At 52.8% G+C, this 16,393-nt stretch overlaps 4 protein-coding genes across 4 annotated transcripts; 1 reads left to right on the forward strand and 3 right to left on the reverse strand.

Moving 5' to 3' along the window:
• Positions 1-1,890: 1,890 nt before the first annotated feature.
• VTN31DRAFT_2785 (uncharacterized protein) lies at positions 1,891-4,688 on the reverse strand (the record flags this gene model as incomplete). The annotated part of the gene is made up of 7 exons (XM_069402991.1): positions 1,891-2,076; positions 2,138-2,836; positions 2,887-3,660; positions 3,715-3,746; positions 3,827-4,043; positions 4,102-4,510; positions 4,567-4,688. 7 exons carry the CDS (start codon positions 4,686-4,688, stop codon positions 1,891-1,893), a joined length of 2,439 nt encoding a protein of 812 aa, XP_069262218.1.
• A 3,531-nt stretch (positions 4,689-8,219) lies between these two features.
• VTN31DRAFT_2786 (uncharacterized protein) lies at positions 8,220-11,542 on the forward strand (the record flags this gene model as incomplete). The annotated part of the gene is made up of 4 exons (XM_069402992.1): positions 8,220-8,551; positions 8,609-9,681; positions 9,745-9,989; positions 10,058-11,542. 4 exons carry the CDS (start codon positions 8,220-8,222, stop codon positions 11,540-11,542), a joined length of 3,135 nt encoding a protein of 1,044 aa, XP_069262219.1.
• A 1,210-nt stretch (positions 11,543-12,752) lies between these two features.
• Positions 12,753-14,470, reverse strand: VTN31DRAFT_2787 (uncharacterized protein; the record flags this gene model as incomplete). The annotated part of the gene is made up of 2 exons (XM_069402993.1): positions 12,753-14,087; positions 14,162-14,470. 2 exons carry the CDS (start codon positions 14,468-14,470, stop codon positions 12,753-12,755), a joined length of 1,644 nt encoding a protein of 547 aa, XP_069262220.1.
• An 808-nt stretch (positions 14,471-15,278) lies between these two features.
• Positions 15,279-15,940, reverse strand: VTN31DRAFT_2788 (uncharacterized protein; the record flags this gene model as incomplete). Its single annotated transcript, XM_069402994.1, has 3 exons — positions 15,279-15,288; positions 15,356-15,606; positions 15,692-15,940. The coding sequence occupies 3 exons, from the start codon at positions 15,938-15,940 to the stop codon at positions 15,279-15,281; spliced, it is 510 nt and encodes a 169-aa protein (XP_069262221.1).
• Positions 15,941-16,393: the final 453 nt, after the last annotated feature.

The following is a 16,393-nucleotide window of genomic DNA, read 5'->3' on the forward strand; positions in this document are numbered from 1 at the left end:
GATGCGGACCGGCTTCTCGATGATCAGTTGGTGCCGGCTGCTGGGGTCTTTGATGACGATCTGCTGCAGAGTGGTGAAGGCATGAAGAGCACCCCAGACCGTCTTGGCCGTGATGTCGATGGACTTGGAACCTTCGCGCACCTCGAGCGTGTAGGACTCATCGACGCCGGCTTGCAGATCCTGGTTGAGATCGTCGACCGTGACGCGGACTTTGTCCACCCGAGTCCTGAAGTTTCGTCGCACCTTGCTCTCCTCGGTCGTCTCGCTCTCGTCCTCGTCCTCCGCACCGGGGAATGGGTCGAAGTCCGGAACGGGGCCTTCCACCGCGGCCGGCTCCCATCTAGTCTGGGAGATCCATCGCCACGTGCGGTCCCAAGCGTCCCGCAGGATGTTGTTCCTTGGAGCGTCCAGCCACAAATTGTTGGACAGGTAAATTTCATTGAGTATAATAATTGCTCAATGCGTCGAGTGTCTTGGAGATCACTGCATGGGGCCAGACTAAAGTTACCTGCGAGTGTATTGATACGTACGAACTGTAACTTTTTTTCTTCTGGAAGGCGGGGGGTTAGGGAATTCCTGGAACAGACGCACCCCTTGCTAAGACCACGCGAATCATGAACAATGGTCGCATAGGTCACGTTCCCGAACTTCTTGAAATGGTTCGTGAGGTCGGCCGCCGTGACGTCGAAGAACAGGTTGCCCACGTAGATCGTTTCCTTGGGCGAGGGGGAGCGCAGCTCTGGACGTGTGTCTTGCGGTGCCGCGCTTCCAGTGGTAGAAGGAGTAGCAGCAGTAGTGACCGATTCTGCCTGGCCTGCAGTAGAGCCGGTGGGGGCCGCGGCACTTGTTTGCGCGGATGGAGCATGCTCAGTCTGCTGCTGCTGCTGCTGCGCCTTGCTGTCCGCCGTCGCATTCCCGACGCTTCCCTCGTTCGGCGCTGCTTCCATTGGGTTCTTCACAGCGGTTTGCTCCGGTTTCGCAGCTGCCGAGCTAGGGGCAACTGCAGACTCTTTCGAAGCCCCATTACCACTTGTATTCCATCGTCGCTGCAGCGGGATTCGAGAAGCAGGATTGCTCGAGCGAACAGAAGATAGCGAGGCCGCGGAGAATGATCGCGACCGAGACGGGCAAGACAGCAAGCGGGGATTAAGAAGCCGGCAAGCTGCTGGCCGAAACATATTGAATCTAGAGACAATTGATAACATGGGTGAGTTGAATCCTTATTGCGGACGAATGAAGTTAGCGTGTCATATTCATGATACTTACATTGTGAGAACCTTGGCGGCACGTTCACGTATCAGTACAAGAATGAAACGAGAATATTGCAATTGTCCATCAGCGCAGATAAAATACGAAGAGGAATCAGCTTCAATGTCGTGGATCGCTGAACGAGGTGTTGAAGGTTGAAAAGAGAAAAAATGGGCCCGCTGCATCATCTCTTGTCACGTGACTTTCGCTGCCCTGATGAGCTCCTATTGTCCTTGTCGGCTCTTCCTATACGACAGGTTTTTGAACCACGATGGATTACTTGGTTGAAGAGATCGGCTGAGGTTGACCAGCAGCGAGCACCTGAGGTTCAAGTGTCATTGTACAGAGAGTTGAGAAAGTTAAGTACAGTCCGGCCATATCAGAAGTATAAACAGACATGTAAAAGACAGATTGTTTTCTTGACTGGCATCAATTGCTATTCATGGCAAAAACGGGTATCAAATGTGTGATGAATTCTTCTCCTTTTTTTTTTTCTTGTTTTTTTGTGCAACGACAACAAGCCATTTTCAGTGACGCATAATCCAGACCCAAACCTCGATCCCGTCGGCGCCTGAACCAGACGCATCACATTCGGACATGGACGACGTCATCAACACAGTCTCTCGAAAGCGGCATTTCTGCTCACTGACGATAAAGGTCGGATGCCACTTCTCGCTCCTGCTGCATGAAATTCAAGTTGAGATCTCGATCGCTAGAAGTTTGCGATTCGGAGCTCATCTGCGGCATTTGCAGCGAGGGGTCGAGTGCCGGCCACAACCCGCTCTGGCTTTCGACCGTCGGATTTTGAATATAACTGTCCCAGGCATCCTGCACCGTCCGTCAGTCATTGGTAGATATAAAAAAAACCGTTCAGAAGCAAACTACATACCCAGTCTAGATTTAAAGGCGGCAAATCACTCATTTGATTGCCGAGCATGCCAAACGGCGTCGAGAACCCATATTCATTAGAGGATGCGTGTGCTCCCTGTGGTATCCTTTGGTCGATACTATTCGAAGAGTCTGAATACGGGGTGGAATCTGAATTCAGCGGACTGATGCCGCTACTCAGCATCCCCAGCGTCATGGCGGCATTCTGCTTCTCATCCGGCACGCCATACGTCGATGGATTGCTGGTCTGAGGATTGAAAGTCAACTTTGCAAGCATGAGTTCCAAGAGACCGTATGCCTTGAAGGCATACAAGGACGTCTCACGCTGTTCGGCCAAGATACCATGCGATCGACGGATCGCAGCAAGCATTTCGTCCCATCTTTCGCGGCCCCAAATATAAACGTCTCCCGACGGGCGACCGGCTGCTCGTAGTTGAAGGCCGTAATACAAGTCCAAGCAGATGATTGAGGCAGCGAGAACAAAATCTGTTGTACTCAAGAAACACTTCCGCAACGACATACTCGGGGCAAGACGGCTTGCGATGGTGGATTCACGGTGGAGCATCTCTTGATAACGGAGGAGCTCCAAAGATGCATCAATACAGACGCGACGTGAATGGGTAAAGCGAGGATTGTGACGTGCTCGGGCGAGATAACGTCGGTGGAGGACGCATTGGCCCTTCAGATAAACACCGTGGATCTACGGCTGTCAGATAGAACCTTAGAGTAGAAATCTCTCCTGGTACTCACCTGCAACCTTGACAAGATCAACTCGGGAGAGTCCGCTTTGCATTCTTCCAGCGGCTGCATTTTCAAGTGATCAGGGACTTGATCGTACGCGCGCCGGAGCTCAGCATCAAGCTCCATGACAAAGTCGTAAGAAGAGTTTTTCACGACCTTCATGGCATCTTCAATGATTCGGCCAAATGCAAACGCAACGCGGCCCATGGCAATGAGACAGGAGACAGGCGTCACCTCATTACTTGGGCGAGAGGGAGGAATCTCCTTGCTGTCTGGACCAAAGTCTTCATCATTAAGATTGCGTGGCAGATCCGTATCCGTATCGACGGACCTCAGCATGGTGGGCATGCCAGCTTGGAACGAATAAAAGATATCGGCCTGTCGCACAACTGCCCATACTCGTCTCCGCATTTCACCTTGAAACGGCGTAATATTTGGAAACATCTTAGAATCCCGATGATAGCCTTGTCGCATGGCCAGGCGTACGATAATACCGGTCATTATCCAATTGGACGTATTGTTGTCTAGAGCGGATGTATAGTCGGCAGTCAGGTGGAATAGAAGGGTTTCGAGAATATACGGCTGAGGTTTCATGTAATCCGCCAGGACAAGGCATTCCGCCGTCAACTTCCGGAAATTCCAAGCCATGTCAAGAGACTTTCCCCGAAACTCCGGGGGCTCGTCTCCTTGACTATACGATAGCATTGCTGTTCGCATCATCGAGAACAACATGGCTATCCATGCAATCGACGTTTTGGACGAGTCTTTCCAATGTTCCTCATACTATCATCCACGTGAGCCATGCGCCGTCTCAGGAGTCTTGGTATCCATTCTTACCTCTCTTTGAAACTGCTCGACATGGAGAATGGCTGTCGATGTTAGCGAGATGGCATCGGATGAGGATGAGGATGATGATGATGATGATGATGAAGCTGACGGCTAAACTCACCAGCACATGGACTAACAGCCTCGAAATATCGAGCAATGATAATGTCCGTGATGTATTTGGAAGGAAAGTTGGCCATGATTTCGGAACGGCTGACGGGCTTCGCCGTGCCAAAGAGGAGTGTCGACGTCTCGGCTTCATGTTGTGCCGCCTTCAGCTTCTTTTCTTGCTCTTCAAACTGTTTTTTGGTGGAGGTGAGATATTGCCGCACTTCGGCTATCTGTTTGGTGTCAGTGCCATGGGAGGGCTCGCATGGCAGTTAGGCAGTTGATACTGACATCATTCAACACGGAGACCCAATGTGCGTCGCTGACGTAGAACGAACACTTGTTGTTGTCCACTTTCATGACACCCAGGGACCTTGTGACCGCCTCCGTCTCACTCTCTTCCTGTGCGTCGCCATCCTCGTCGGCATCCGCCTCTTGGGAGTCCTGTCTTGAGCCCACACTACTGCTGCCCGATATGGCAGCCATGGCCGCCGCCGGGCCCGGTGCTTGTGCTCCGTTTGTCATGAGCGACAGGACCAGGTTCTCGAGGCGACCTATCCGATTTTGCATTTCATCAGGGGTGGATGGATTTTGACTCGTGGTACTTCGCCTCTTCACATCAGGCTGCACGTAGGTACACGACAGGGTATCCCCTCTCTTCACGCAGTTTTCGCAGGGATGGGAGCGATTGCATTTCAACCTAACAGAGCAGTAATTGTCAGCAGCTGGAAACGACTGCACAGAACCGATACATACTTCCGCTGCCGGCATGGGGCGCAGGATAGAGGTATTCGGTTTCGCTTCCTCACAACCCTAAACTGCTCGTTGGAAGAGCGTGTACTTGAGCTGGATGTCGTTGATGGGGGTGTTCGCATCATCTTGGCAAACAAGCGCTCATGCGGCGAGACCACTGGATCGACGTGGTGAGGGAAATTGATCGAGTCCCAGTCGACCCGCGCTCAGATCAACATTCGATGACTTGCGCAAAAGAACTGTTAGAAAACGGGTAGATGAGGACTCGCGGCGAGATTTCTGGGATCGCCGAAACGCAAAGACACTCCGAATGGATTCCAATGTCGAGAGACGGACCAGACTCAGAGCTAATGATTCCGTGTGCCGCGGCGCGAAACTTTGGGGATGAACTTAGGGTAGTTACTCGTCCTGTCCAGACTCAGCCACAAGTCCCAAACGGTGAAATGATAGCGACGTCGCGGTCGGAGTCTGGGTTTGATCGTCCGATTCGCGATCGAAGAGAACGGGGGGAGGAGACGGGAGTGAGATCGAGATGTTCAAACCTTCGATCTCTTTTATCGTCGCCGCCACTGCTGGCGACATACATATTAGCCCGTTGTCGTCAGTCGTCTTAGCCTACGATAGTGATGACTAACTTGGGAATCCAGAATCCAGACGTTTGGCAAAAGCTTTTTTTTGGTTTTTTTTGAAAGATGATTTTGCAGACCCATCTGTCATTCGATTCCATCCACGCACCTGATTGGACGATCTCGCCCCTTTTACCCACGGGTCTGCGGTCTGTTTCCACCGTAGGAATTAAGGTCATCCAATTAGATCAATTCTTGGTGCGCTTAATCAACATCGGTCAGTTTTCTTCAACGTCATTGGTGAAACTAGGTCTTGAGTGTGAGGCTCCATACAGAGCCGCTTTGCTATTTATGGATAAGTGCAAACAATAAAGTTTTGGATCGTTGGGCGTAGCCTGCGTGAGCAAGAGGGCTGAACCGTAATGTAATGCCAATCTACTCCGTACCGAACCGTCGACTTTTGAATGAGCCCTAACCTTGTTGGCACGGTTCATCAGAGTCATGGCGTCATGGAACCGATGGAATCACTGAACCTAACTACAGTATAATAATTGCTCAATGCGTCGAGTGTCTTGGAGATCACTGCATGGGGCCAGACTAAAGTTACCTGCGAGTGTATTGATACGTACGAACTGTAACCTAACTACCCCATACGGAGTACTCCGTACAGTAGTATACATAGTTAGGTCGGTGCGAGTCATTGCGCGGTACGACCAATACGCTACTTTATCTCTCCTTGGCCTCATTTAAAGGTTGAGACTGATGAGGTGCAGTATCCCGTAACCTAGTACCATCCCGAGTGGTAAGAATCACTGCACTGCTGCAATGTCATTTCATTGAAGGTTCATTCTGCCACCTTCTTCAAGCAATATATACATATTTCCCACTCATTTCTTTCTACTCGTATGTTGCCATGATCGAGCAGTTTGCGGATCAACTGGAAATCTTAGCAAGATCCTCGTTTTCAGCGAACTCGGGGGAGTTTCCTTTCTCCAATCCTATCAACTGTAGCCTCCTATCCTGTCCATGGAGTATGCCAATGGAAGTCAATTCCATACACGATCTGTCTTGGTATCATGATCGTCCCTGCGTTCATACTCTAAAAGATGAAGAAAGCCCTTGCTGATCGCACTTGGATGTCTGAAATTGCGACGGGACCTCATCCTCCATACTAGGAATGCGAAAGATTCTTGCACCAGCCCATAAGTATTCCATAAAATTCAGCAGGGATATTGTCGTTGCCTTTGAGTTCTTCGAGAGACTGCTCTGCCTACCAACTCGCCAGACCGAACAAGCTTGACAATACTATCCAAGGGATCAGAAAGTCTAATCGGGATGCGCACGAGGAAACTTCAAAGGACGAACGTGCTTCAAGCTTAACTTTGCCTAACCTTTGATACAGAAGGCCTTTCGAGTTCGGGAACAAAGTACTTCGTAACTTAGAGTAAGAAGGAAGAAGCTCAAACAACGGAGATGACCCTCAGGACAGGATTTGACCTTGATACTTATACTTGCAACAATCCCGTATAGAATATACAGTAATGACAAGGTACGGAGTACTCCATGCTCCGTACAGGCGGTTATGTACTGAATCTCATCAAGTCCGGAACTTTGTCAGCCGGCGGAACACATGTTGATGCATTCTGGTGTAGAAGGGGAAGTGAGCCTTCTCTTGGTTTGAACATTTGAAGTATTTAGCCTACCTACATACTAATGTATTCCGTTCTCAAAACCACTTTCCAATCAACTTCGTTCAAGCCCCACCCATAGGCCTAGCTGTTGCTCCAAGAATCAGGGATTGGTGAGTGTACAAGTACGGAGTAGTACTACAGTCCAGAAACGACGACACGTCGCGGATTCATTGATCAACGCAGATTGAGGCCTCCCAACTTCCAAGGATCAACGCCTCAACAACACTTCTCAGACACCAATTTCAATGCTCGAGGTCCTCGTCTCATGATGATACTGCCTAGTCAGCCTTTCGTCAAGTGCAAGAAGTGCTTTTCCGCACGATCCTTCGGAGGCGGACTCGATGACTTTGACAATCGTCAATTTTCTTTTTTTTCAAGGCGGCACCTCTGAGACCCCGCCAAGTCGACCGAAAGTTGAGCAAATCAGCAAAGCTCGAGCCATCATAATTTTTTTGTGACTCGTCGCGATTGCAATTCTATCATCAATTGGACGGTTGGACCTTCAGAAATGTATGAGTCCTGCATCAGATGCTGGTAGGTAATTGTCTGGACCAGCACACCAAACACTACCGTGGCGAACGTGCATCAATACTTGGTAACTAAAGCTTTGACGACACGCACAAAGAACTTTCCCTTCCAATTCACACATAGACTGGCCAGCTCACCTCTGCAAAGTGACTGAAGTCAATTGACTCTCTTCCAGGCAATTCCTTGTCTGACTCGAGTTGTCTTTGATGACAATGACTCGACCGCTTCCTCTGGTCCGCTTACGAGTATATATACCTTCCATTCAAACCTGGCAAAAGAGTCTTGGTTTGATGATTTCCTCCGAGTAATAGTGTCTTTGAGCTTGTTCACCGCTCAATCCCGCCAACTTGGTAGATTCCTCACTTTTCAACTCTTCCTGCCGAGAAAGGTTAAATTAGTGCGCGCCATCACTCGCTTACGCATTACGCGGTCACGGAGAACGAACCCTAGCTTACCAAATTGGAACCCCCGCACATTTCCTAATCAGGATTTCAGCAAACAACAAGCCCGCTATCTCTTCCCCCTCCCCTTTTCTCCCCTTGGGCTCTTCTTTTTGGGCTGAGAACACCGAGAATTCAGCAAAAGACCGCCAGGCTTTTGCTTAAAAGCTCTCTCTGCCGCTCTGATCCTGCATCCTTAGGACTGCAGTATTCTTATACCCAGGATCTCTTTCCCCCACCCACCCCCCTGGCTGGAATTAGGTCCTGGTCGGACGCGTCCGTCTCCGGCCACTTATACAGTGCCAGCCGGTTTTCATTGGGCATCCAAATCCCGCCATTTTGGATATTTCCAACGGGACCTAGACAATTCCGTGGTTCTCGACTGACTCGCTTGGAAAGTTCACTTGTCAAGCTTTTAACGAACAGCAACAATGTCGCCCCGAGGCGGCCGAGGTGGTGGCCGTGGTGCCCGAGGCGACCGTGATGGTGGTAGAGGTGGAGGCGACCGTGGTGGTGGTCGAGGTGGAGGAGACCGCGGTGGTGGTCGAGGTGGAGGAGACCGCGGTGGTGGTCGAGGCGGCGGAGATCGGGGCCGCGGTGGTTATGGAGATCGGGGTGGTTATGGAGGAGACCGTGGTGGCAGAGGCCGAGGAGGCCCGCAATCGCTGCCATTCCGAGAGGGCCGTGGAGGCGGAGGCGGCCGTGGCGGAGGTGGTGGCCGTGGGCGCGGCGGTCCTCCACGGGCTCCAGCGAGGATCTACACGTAAGTTCAGTTCGTGTGCAGATGCTCGACGAAGATGCAAACTAACCAGGAGAAAAGTCCGGCAGAGGGTATTCCCACCCCAGACCCCAAGGTGGGAGAAATTGAAAACCAGATCGATCAGCATGTTCTCTCCAAGGGTGTTGGAGCTGTTGATAAGTTCCCACTGCGACCGGGTTACGGAACCAAGGGCAAGAACATCTTGCTCTTCGCCAACTACATGGAGATCGCGTCGAGCCTGAGGCAGCACGTGTACAGATACAACACGGAAGTCCAGCCTGGTGACAAAGGCCGTGTACCTTCCTTGAAGAAGATGAGGCAAATCATTCGTCTTCTCCTCGAACAGCATTTTCCGGATCAGTTGAACGCGATTGCCACTGATTTCAGGTCGACACTGATCTCGGTTAATCAGCTCAAGGCGACGGAAGAGACTCTCGAAGTCCGCTACAAGGACCCTGAGGCGGCGGAGTTTCCCGAGAGCCCACAGATGTGGATGGTCCGGATCATCCCCACGGGAACGTTGTCGATTGGCGCTCTCATGGACTATCTGTCCTCCACCAATGCAAGTGCCTTGTTCGAAGCCAAGCCAGAGGTGATCCAGGCCTTGAACATTGTCCTGGGTCACTACCCCAAGGTCCAAGAGAACATTGCCACGGTTGGAGGAAACAAGCATTACAGTCTGCTCCCAGGCCCAGACGACAAGTTCAATCTTCAAGAAGGCTTGGATGTCCTGCGCGGCTATTTCGTCAGTGTCAGAGCAGCCACCGCCCGTCTTCTGGTCAACGTTCAGGTTAAGAACATTGCCTGCTACATGAGTGACAGGCTGGATAGAGTGATAGACAATGCCAACATTCGGCAAATGGGGAGGTTGGAGAAGTTCTTGAGGACTGTCCAAGTTCGGCCGATCCACTTGCCTAATTCGCGACGACGGGTCAAGTCCATCATTGGACTGGCCACAAGGTCCGATGGGAAGGATCTGGAGAATCCCCCGCAAGTTGACGGGTACGCTGCCAACGCTTATAAGGTGAAGTTCTTCATCAACGGTGGCGCACGAGGCTCGAGCAAGGAGGATTCGAAGGATGGACCTCCAACAGAGGGACGCTACGTCTCTGTCGCGGATTACTTCAAAGAGAGTAAGTGATTCCATCGTATTACGGCTCTGACAAAGGATCATTGGAAAAGGCTGACTTCAACAGACTACAACATAATCGCAAGTGACAGATACCCTGTCGTTAACGTCGGGTCTCGCTCGAACCCGTCGTACTTGATTGCGGAAGCCTGCGAAGTCCTGCCTGGGCAGGCCGCGAACACGAAGCTTAGCCCGAATCAGACAGCCAACATGATTCGGTTTGCCGTTCGTTCTCCTGGCGAGAACGCCGATGCGATCGTGCAGAACGGCACCAAAGTTCTGGGGTTCGCCCCGCAAGTCAACCCCACTCTGGTAGGTCGATCGATTGCAGCGTAACCCCGGGTGTGTGGTATCGATCGGGCGCTCTAACTTCTGAGCAGAAGTCGTTTGGCCTGGAGCCAACTGGTCGTCTGATCACCGTGCCTGGTCGTGTGTTGAGCGCACCTCAGGTTACCTACGGGGATCAGAAGAAGATTGTGCCCAGCAATGCGGACTGGAACATGCGGGACATCAAGTTCTACAGCGGAAGCCAGCTGAACTCCTGGACGTACGTTATTTTGGATGCGAACCGTACACGTCAGTCCTGGCGTGATCAGAGCGTCGAGCAGACCCTGTCCGCGTTCGCTCGGACGTTGAACGCGTGCGGCATTGTGACGAGCTCGCCCGAGCCTGGCGTGGCTGTGCAGTTTGACCGCGATAGCGGCAACAACGAGCAGAGGGTCCGGGCGGCATTCGAACGGCTGGCGGACCGGAAGCCACCGCCGCGGTTCGTGTTGGTCATCCTTCCCAGCCGAGATGTCCAGCTCTACAACCTCGTCAAGCAGATGTGCGACGTTCGTCTGGGTCTGCCCAACGCTTGCGTAGTGGCGGACAAGTTCAGCAAGCCGCACAACGAGCAGTACTTTGCGAACGAGGGTCTCAAGATCAACCTCAAGCTGGGAGGAACAAACCAACTGGTGGCGAACCGACAGCTGGGTCTCATCGAGGAGGGAAAGACCATGCTGGTGGGTATCGACGTGACGCACCCGTCGCCTGGGTCGGCCAAGAACGCTCCCAGTGTTGCGGCGATGGTGGCCTCTGTGGACAAGAACCTGGGTCAGTTCCCGGCGGACATCCGCATCCAGGCCGGCCGCACGGAGATGGTGGCGGAGCTGGACGGGCTGCTGAAGTCGCGGCTGGAGTTGTGGCAGCAGCGCAACAAGAGCTACCCGGAGAACATCATCGTTTACCGCGACGGGGTGTCGGAGGGCCAGTACGACCTGGTTCGGGAGCAGGAGCTGCCGCTTCTGAAGAAGGCCTGCCAGGAAACGTACCCGGCGTCGGACACCAAGCGGGGAATCCCGCGGCTGTCGATCGTTGTGGTGGGCAAGCGACACCACACGCGGTTCTACGCGACGAACGATCAGGACGCCGACCAGCGGTCCAAGAACCCGCCGAACGGCACGATTGTCGACCGGGGCGTGACCGAGGCGCGACACTTCGACTTCTACCTGCAGGCGCACAAGGCCCTCCAGGGCACGGCCCGCCCTGCGCACTACTTCACCGTGCACGACGAGATCTTCACCGCAAAGGGCGCCAAAAACCAGGGTGGCAACGCCAACGCCGCGGACACGCTGCAGGAACTCACCCACCGCCTGTGCTACCTGTTTGGCCGTGCGACCAAGGCCGTCAGCGTCTGCCCGCCGGCCTACTATGCAGATTTGGTCTGCGAGCGAGCCCGCTGCTACTTGAACGAAGTGTTCGACCCGAGCGGCTCGGGCACGCCGACCGTCAGCGCCGAGGAGGGCGAGGGGCAGCTGCCCGAGGTGAGCTTCTCGAACGTCACCGTGCACCCGAACCTGCGCAACACCATGTTCTACATCTAATTTCGGTTACCGCCTGATCAGGTCTCTCTGCTTATCCCCTCTATGGTTTTGGTTTATATTCTGGAGACCCGAGCGAATCAATACTGGTCAAAAAGGAAAAAAAAAAGAACTTCCCACTCTAAGCAAGCGACCACGATTTTGAATATCTAATGGGGCAATGAAAAAGGAGCTCCACCAGATTGCCAGATATTATGCTTTTATTATTTCTCCAGTTGGTTTTGCTCTTAGCCATTTAGTTGAATATGATTATGGAATCTTTTTTCTGTACATCTCACTGTAATTGTAGCTGTGGGTTATAGCCATCATTCAAGGCGACAAGAAGCTGGAGTTTGTTTAGAATCCTTGTCCCTTGACCTTGTTGGCTGCAGTGCGTGGATGGTTCGATCAAGCATCACTTTTGGAACCCCTTGTTATGTATGGGAAGAATGGAATACAAGCACATGTCGTTCCCATCATCATCATCATCATCCAAACCGATCAAACCAACTAATCCATGACAAGGAAAAAAAAAAAAAACCCTGACAATGTTATGGAGAGTAATAACTATGGAGTATCATCAAAGTTCTATTCCAGCATGAAGACAGTACTAGTTTACAATGTACATTGTGTGGGTGCGTCCTTGGAGCACGGGGACTTTATTTTACTAGTATGTACGAGTATGTATGTGGAATATGCCGAATAGGTACCTAGTTACTGCCTATACCTCAAGGTGCAGCAAGTATTATATAGGTGTAGGTACTTAGGCCTGGCCTAACAGCTATGGACAAACTTAGGTAGCTACGTCTCGGTAGGTAGTGGGTACTAGGTACTAGATTGGAGGCAGGAGAGAACAAATTGAAACACATACACACGTTACTGTAGGCAATACGTACACATCCATACAAAGAAAAAAAAAAAAGGCAGAGAAAAAGCAGTGGCGATTCCTCGATTCATTCTCTCGGACTTGAAACTTTCTTCTTCAAAACGGGGGAATGAAACGTAGGCTGAAGCACGGGACGTGTGGAGAGGGTTTGAAAGAACCTTGGGCATAGGTTCGAAATCCAGCAAAAAATGAACAAAGGGAAATAAGGGTATAACACAGTGTTCAAACATCAGAAGGAAAAAAAGGATAAACATGAACTTGAAACAAGGAAACAAAAAAAAAAAAAAAAAAAAGGAAACATAAGACAACAAAGAAAAATAACATCATCCCGTCAAGGTCAGTAATCAATCACTCGTCGTCATCATCGCCAAAGCTCCATGAAGCCTGCATCGTCCGCTGCTGCGCCAGCGAGACTTTCGGGGCGGTGGTAGTTTTCTCGGGCTGTGGGGATTCATCGTAGGTGTCCCAGGACGGGTTCATCATCTGGACGAACCTGGCGCGGTCGCTGCTCATGGGCCGCTTGTTGTTGTTGTTGTTTTGACGGTTGTCGCCATCCGGCGGCGATGCATCCCACAGGGCCCAATGGCTGTCAAAGTCCTTCTTACGGTGGGCGCCGTTGGGCACGATGCCCTGATGTTGCGGCTGCTTGACCGGGGTTCCGTCCTCGTTGAAGAGGTTGTTCTCGTAGAGTCCCAGGCCGCGGTTGACCGCAGCGCCTGCGGCGCGTCGTGGCTGCGCTGCTGCCGCGTCTGCGGCGGCGGCCGGTTCGTCATCCGTCAGCTGGAAGTGCGTTTCGGCGTCGCGGCGCGGCTGGATCACGCGTGGCCGGGCTGGCGGAGTCGCCTGCACGTCTTCCTCGTCGTCGCTCCAGCTAAAGTGACGCACATCCTGGCTGCGGATCTTGGTCTTGGGCTTCTGCGGCGTCGAGAAGTCCGAGAAGTCCCACTGCGACAGATGCCGGCTCTTGGCGCGCCGCGGCACGTCCTTGATCTCCCGCGACCCGTCGTTGTTGTCGCCCAGCTCAAAGTGCTCGTACTTCTTCGGATAGCCTCGGAACTTGCGCTCGCTCGGCGTCTCCGGGTCGGCGCCATTGCCCTCCGCGTCCAACACTCGCACCGGGTGGAAGTTCTTGGTCGATCCGCCCTTGGGCTGCACCGGGCTGGCCGTGGCATCGTCCTGGGATTCCGGGTCCAACACGCGGACGGGGCCGCCGTAGTTCTTGCCCGTGCCCGGTTTGCTGCCCGCACTGACGCTGTCCCGCTTGGGATGTGGCGACTCCTCGTCCGCATCGCCAATGAACAGCTCGTTGTAATCACGCATACGACCCTTTGACGCAGCCACACGAGCCGCATTCTCCGCAGGCGTCTCCTCGTCGCCCTCCGGCGAGAGAGAATCGGCCACACTCAGCGTCCCATGTCGGTCCCAAGGCTGTCGCAGGCTGGCCGAAGCTGGGCGAGCGGGCTGCTCCTTCGGTTTGGGCTCTGCGGGTGCGCTGCTGTCCTGAGCGGGCGCCACCGCGCGGGCCGCATCGACAATCGCCTTGGACTGATCACCTGCGTCCCGGATGGGCCAGGTGCGCCCACGCACGCCAATGATCTCGGCTTGCTTGAGCAGCGACCCTTGGTCCCAGTAGATCTTGACCTGTCGGATCTGGTTCTGCGAATCAAAGCGGACGATGTGCACCTGCAGAAGGGGATGCACATCAGCACGGCGGCCCGGGGAACCTTCGCCAACAACAACAGAACAGAATCACGTACCGAAGGGAACTTCACGGTCCGGCCGACCAGGAAATTCTCGTCCAGCGCGGGCAGATACGCGCCGCCGCCGGTGATGAACTCGATTGTCCACTCCACATCCAGCACCACAGCGTCGGACGCCTCGACCGCGCTGAGGACCCTATGCGACTTGGGCTCGGCGATCTTCTTCTGGGTGGCCAGGTGCTTCCGAACAGCATCGGCACCGGTGACGGTGGTGGTTGTCGTAATGTAGATTAGCTGGACATCCTGCGCCAAGGCTGCGGAAGCTGGGTCCGCGAGGAAACGGTCGTAGACGGCCTTCAGAGACATTGTCGGAAGGGTGGTCGGGAATTGTGCAGATGCCAGGTTGCCAACAAGTACAAAGGAGCGCGGGGGATTCCCAGACGCAGGGGTTCGGTGGTCCACGCGAACCGAGAAAGGACGGTTTTGACTAAAGAATCCCAGAAGAAACGAATGACTCCGGCCAAGAAGGTTGGAATGTGGAATGGAAGAGGGAAAAGAATGGGGGATTTGTTTTGTTGTTTTGGCCTTGGGACAAGTTCACGGCCGCCCTGCGACCAGTGTTTCATGACTCCATCTCGGCAAACCAGGTCGATTCTCTCCCAGATTGATCTCAGACTCGAATAAATAGTGAACTAGTTAGTACCTACTGTACTTTTACTCGTGCATATGTTTTCCCCCGGACCATAACATAACTAATAAATATGAACAGGTTATTTCAGAGATCGTCTACTCTCAGTCAATGCCGTTTACTCCATGAACCCTCCCGTTCTCCGCATCCAAAACCTCCGACTGGCCATATGAAATCAGGCTAAGGGACATCAACCTGCAGAACATGCATGATTCCAGAATCCCAGAGCGCAATGAATCCCGGTGGACCAGCAGAGCCCGGGCCACTCGCTCTCGGAGCGCCTGCGGTGTCATTATTGGCTAATCACCCATCAGACTAACCCGATGTTGCATGGTCTGTCGTTAGCACAGTTCTCGCCCTTCAATGACCAAGGGGCCAGTTCTCAGAGTGTTCGCGTTGTTCGTCGCAGAAAGGGACCGTAGCAAATGGTAGGCAAGGAGCGAGAAACGAGGTTTGCGATACTCTCAACGAACACAGTAGAAATCCTCAAAGGGTGCTAGAAAAAAAAAAAAAAAGTTAGCAACAATCTACCCACTTCTAGCACAATATGGGAAAAGACGGACCCGAGATAATCCTCGCGGATCGTCCCAATCGCATTGATATTCGACACATCCGGCTTCACACCGAGAATCTTCAGCCGCAAGCTCGTGCCCTTCTCGATCACCTGGTCGGCATGGTCCGTATATACCGGCGGGACCATCTTTGGCTCCCACTTGATCTCCGAGGGAATGTTCTTGCGCGCAATGAAGATGGACAGCGGACCAGCAAGCGTAAAAATCCCAGTCGGCTTGACGGACGTGACAATTGCATCGACCTGTTTGTCGGCGGCAAAGGAAGTGGTTAGCGGGCAAGGGATCTCCTATTGCATCCAAAGATCAAAATAACCTAGTAACACCTACCGTCTCCCCCCGGAAGGGCTTCCAGATAATCGCGCGGTACTTGATCGTATACTCGGCGAAACCGCTGCCAGGCACCACGCGGCCCTCGCCAATGTCCACCGTGTCCATGACGCAAATCACAAAGTGATCACCGGTGCATCGCCCCTCTTCCTCCTCGTTCAGCCGGTTGATCAGGTACTCTTTGACATTCGGGCCAAAAAACGACGGATGGAGGGTCACAGTCTTGGTCTCTTCTTTGAGGAAAAACATCGTGCCGACGCGAGAAAAGTGTTGAACAGCGGAGTAATAACGAACGAAGGAGCTCGTAGAGAAAGAGAGGAGAATGCTGCTATCTAGCCACGGCGTAAAGAACGATCACGACCGTCGTGTCGATGAACAAAAGAAGCCCTCCACTACCAATTCAGGACGTACTCTGCCATAATCCTTTATCGACCACCCGGCCCGTCGCAATGAACGTCGTCGCGATCAGCGATCAAAGAAGGACACACCCCGGCTTTTCAGCGACAAGCTCCGTCGAATCGCAGTGTCCGAGCGATGGATGAGCAATGCTTGTTGGGTTCTGCAGAGCTCCATGTGAATCCCGTCCACTCGTTGCTCCATGAATTCTGGTCATGTGACCAAGTAGATACGTTTGCTGCCTGAGGCTAGCAAGCCAGTCGTGTACTTGACGGGACATCATTTCGAGGGGAATTAATGTCCAGT

The sequence above is a fragment of the Thermomyces dupontii genome (genome assembly GCF_041956625.1).
Source record: "Thermomyces dupontii strain NRRL 2155 unplaced genomic scaffold VTN31scaffold_2, whole genome shotgun sequence".
NCBI lineage: Eukaryota > Fungi > Ascomycota > Eurotiomycetes > Eurotiales > Trichocomaceae > Thermomyces > Thermomyces dupontii.